We start from the raw sequence: 3,800 nt of genomic DNA, 5'->3' as shown, positions 1-3,800 counted from the left end.
TATATTCTGTGCATGCTGGGCTAGGGATGATTGAGGTTTGATATATTCAAAATGGCTGATCGTCGAAGAACGTACGAAGTGATAAGCGAAGCGCAGAGGAAGATTCTTTGTGACTTCTTCGATAAAGGCATGAATTCAACAGCTAGTAACATGCAGAGAACTATAGTGGAGGCTTCTGATAAAGCTAACGTAACTGTAGAACGAGTGAAGGTATTTATTTTTGTCTTTGAAGTTTAGATGGCGTGTTAATTTGCATATTGACGCAAGTTTTGAAATAAACGCGTTATGAATATTGTATATCTGTAAATACGCACTAACTACACTTGCTATTGTTAGCTACACCTATAGCTCTGTGGCATGAGCATTGTACATTTGCACGGGCATCGCAATTCGCAAAAACGTAGGTTCGATAACTTCGATTCATTCTAAAGACCAATTCATCATTCATTCTTGTTTATGACTCCACTCGAAATTAAAACCCTTAGAACCATAATTCTTTTTGAAAAACATTACTGTAATCGTTTGTAGAAATGGATTGGAAACGAAAGGCAGAAACGAAAAGCCTCATCTGCTATTGGGACAGATTTACCTGGTGAGACCTCTGGCTTGGCAACAAGAAAGTGTCCTGTAAAGCGTGGGACCACAGCATACAACCTTTTTTGCTCGAGCATGCTTACCTCAGGTTAGGTTCATAATAATCTCTCATTTAATAAGCCCCCTTTCAAATAAGCCAAATTGTACTATGTTCTCTGATCAAATTTATAATGGAATTATGAAAACTTATTGAACTTATCAATCCCATCTATTTCAGGGCCTTTTTGGCTTGTGCTGAGGGGGATTTATAGAGGGGACCTTGTATCATAAAGCATGAATGAAGAATAGAGCATGTCTCAATTGTGTTGGTGTGTAAGGACAATGGACTAAATTGCAGTATCTTATATGGTGCTACAAATATTTTATATGAATGGTGCTATAGTATATATGTTTTATAATTTGCAGATGAATGTAAACAGCTTACAAACTCTGAAAAATTAAAACTCACTGTTAGTACATGGAACTCACTCACCTCTGAGGAACGAAGTAAGTGGATTGAAAAAGCAAAAGAGCTACAAAAGGTTGTTGTCAGTGAATTATCTGAAAAGGAGTGTAATCAGAGAATCAAAAAAGCGAGAAAACAACTTATCTCCCAGGTAATACACCTATACTATTGTTTGTGAAGATGACAATGTGTTGAGACCTAGTCTTCCAAAGCTCCAAGCATGAATATTTTAAAATTGTTAATTTGGTTTATGAAATTGAATTGGCATTGTTATTGTCCACTTAATAATTGTTCTTGTCATAGAATATGAACTTGATGGAGGTTAGGTGTAATCATGTATTTTACAGCATAAAATGTTCACATAATTTTTAAGTTGAATATAAGAAGGTGCATGCATGGACCAAGGTTTTTTTATAGCATATATTTAAAACACACCTAAATATATGCTACAAATATATTGTTGCTCTGTGGCAAATATTTTAGTGATAGCTGGCTTTGTAGAGCATGCGCATGCCTCTCTTCTCCGCAGAGGTTGCTAGCCCTTCTATAGACTCTTGAAATTAAAAATGTTATCTTTGTATGAAACACAACAGTTTCTATTGTATGTCTTCTAAAGAGTGTAGGTTACTGTTTCAAACCTAATATTTCAGGTATATGGGTCTAAATTTACAGGTATCCAATCATCCCTTTGATTTCTGGAAAGCTAACCTTTATTAAGTTAGCTGTATATGCAAGCCCAAAATTTAATTTAACCTTAATTAGTAAAAGTGCATGTGACTCTCTTTTTTAAATTGAATTGGTATATATTCATACATGTGTGTGTGTAAAAATTTGTACTGGCTTATAATTTTTGGCCAAACACCACATGGTCTTTGTGTATCTTTATATGTTTTGTACATTCATTTGTTTCTTCAGCTTGCATATATGGAAACTCTTGGCTGCGAAGCATCAGTCCTGCTCATGGATCCTAGCGATTCATGCAAGCTTAAACAATATGGGACAGAGAAAGGAATGAGATTTTTGGAAGATAACCAAACCATTGCTTTGAAATTTGGGGAGTATGTTGGTAAGTCTTCATGCAATCTTAAATTAAGTTATGTACCTACAGGTGTTACTTTGAATATTTAGTGGTCGGTATTAATATCAATTTCAATATTAATATTTGGTTGTAAATTATGAATAATAAGGTGTTTTTTAGCAAATAAAACTTCTGATCAATTAACTAATTGTCAAAAACTGTACTAATACTTTTGTTATTCTTTTCTTTAGACACTTCACACAGAGTTAATTTCAAAGTTGATGATGTTGCAAAACTCTTCAACAAAAAATACAGTAAGCATTTTTTAGTATCTCAAACCTCTTTTAATGCTCGTTGATTGGTTGAAACTTGATGCAATAATTAGTGGAGCGGTACATATTCACATATTCGTTCTGACCGACGGAATTTTTTTGTACCTTCATTTGTTTTCGAAATAAAACCGCCAGGTACAGTAGAACAGATATATGAATATTCGTCCCAATTATCGCGCTGCTTTCGTTCACGTTTATGGCCCGGCATCTTGTTCGTTGTTGTTTGAATGTGGGTTTGCAATAGTTTGTACTTTTCAAACCCACATTCACACCTGCAAAGATAGAACCAGGATATTTCTTTTAATAGATATCGCTTGCTTTTACGCTTATTTGAACGCGCTTTTCTTTATATTACGGCCAGACCGGTCCTATTGAATTTCTATACTGAGCGGATATTTCTAGTATTTCAAGAACTCTGCGTTTACGTGTATCGTTACGTTTAAGTGTATCGTCATGTTCATCTGCCTAGCGCGCAAATTGTTGTTTTACTGTTATATTCATAAGGAAACACTCTATTTCAATTCAAAATTTGACCGGTCTGACATTTTCGCCACTTAAAGGAAAGCCCCTTATGAATATATACATTATCGGATAGTGATTATCCTAATGCACAATGCTCGTGCTTTTTGAGTAATGTAAACTTTTTTTTTGGAAATTCCCAGGTGAAGCATGTGGAAAAGCGTCCTCTCGGGTACCATACAAAAAGGGAGGATTTGAAGTCACAGGATTGCCTGACGCCCTCAGTTTCAAGAGACCAAGTGCATATGGGCAAAAACAAATAAATGCTATAATGGAAAATGCTGAAAATATCACATTCATCCTATCCTCATTACCAGACAAGCGGTCGGAAATCACAACTGTTGAACGAATGCAGCTGTATACGAGTATTTTGAGTAAGATTATCAACGAAGATAAAGTGGCAGATTGTTTATCGCAAAATCATAAAATTCAAGAAGAGGATTTGGAAGTATACGACTTTGATTTAAATGAGGAAGAATTTAATATCATTACAACAGAACTTAGCCACTGTTTTGGTAATGATGCGATGACTGCATGTAAAAAAAACTATGAGGTAACCAGAGCTCATTGCGGTTACGTTCTGCCGGTGTATAACACGACTAAAGCTGAACCATACTGGCTCTTTTATCACCCTGGTAAAGCAGAAGAAATTGAAAATCTTCAGGCAGATGATAAAATTTTTGGTTACTGGCTTGACAAGGACAAGACGGAACAAGAACTGTGCTACAAATTACTTGTCGAACAGGACAAAACATTCATAGTAGCCTTGAACATGATCAGCAAAGATCAAGAAAATCTTGGAACACTGAGACTTCGAAAAGCTCTTGAACTCAATTATGGTGCCAAAATAACATGCCACCTGATTTTGACATTACAATCAGAGAATGCTTAA

General features: G+C 35.4%; 1 protein-coding gene across 1 annotated transcript; it reads left to right on the top strand.

Moving 5' to 3' along the window:
* On the top strand, window positions 1-3,800 carry LOC114540361. The gene is made up of 6 exons (XM_028560556.1): window positions 1-210; window positions 529-682; window positions 1,000-1,190; window positions 1,955-2,105; window positions 2,309-2,371; window positions 3,052-3,800. The coding sequence occupies exons 1-6, from the start codon at window positions 52-54 to the stop codon at window positions 3,798-3,800; spliced, it is 1,467 nt and encodes a 488-aa protein (XP_028416357.1). The 5' UTR covers window positions 1-51.

Source organism: Dendronephthya gigantea, unplaced genomic scaffold (assembly GCF_004324835.1).
Source record: "Dendronephthya gigantea isolate DGI-Jeju-01 unplaced genomic scaffold, DenGig_1.0 000230F, whole genome shotgun sequence".
Lineage (NCBI taxonomy): Eukaryota > Metazoa > Cnidaria > Anthozoa > Malacalcyonacea > Nephtheidae > Dendronephthya > Dendronephthya gigantea.
Note: the sequence above shows the minus strand (reverse complement) of the source record. Positions and strands in the feature narration are given on the sequence as shown.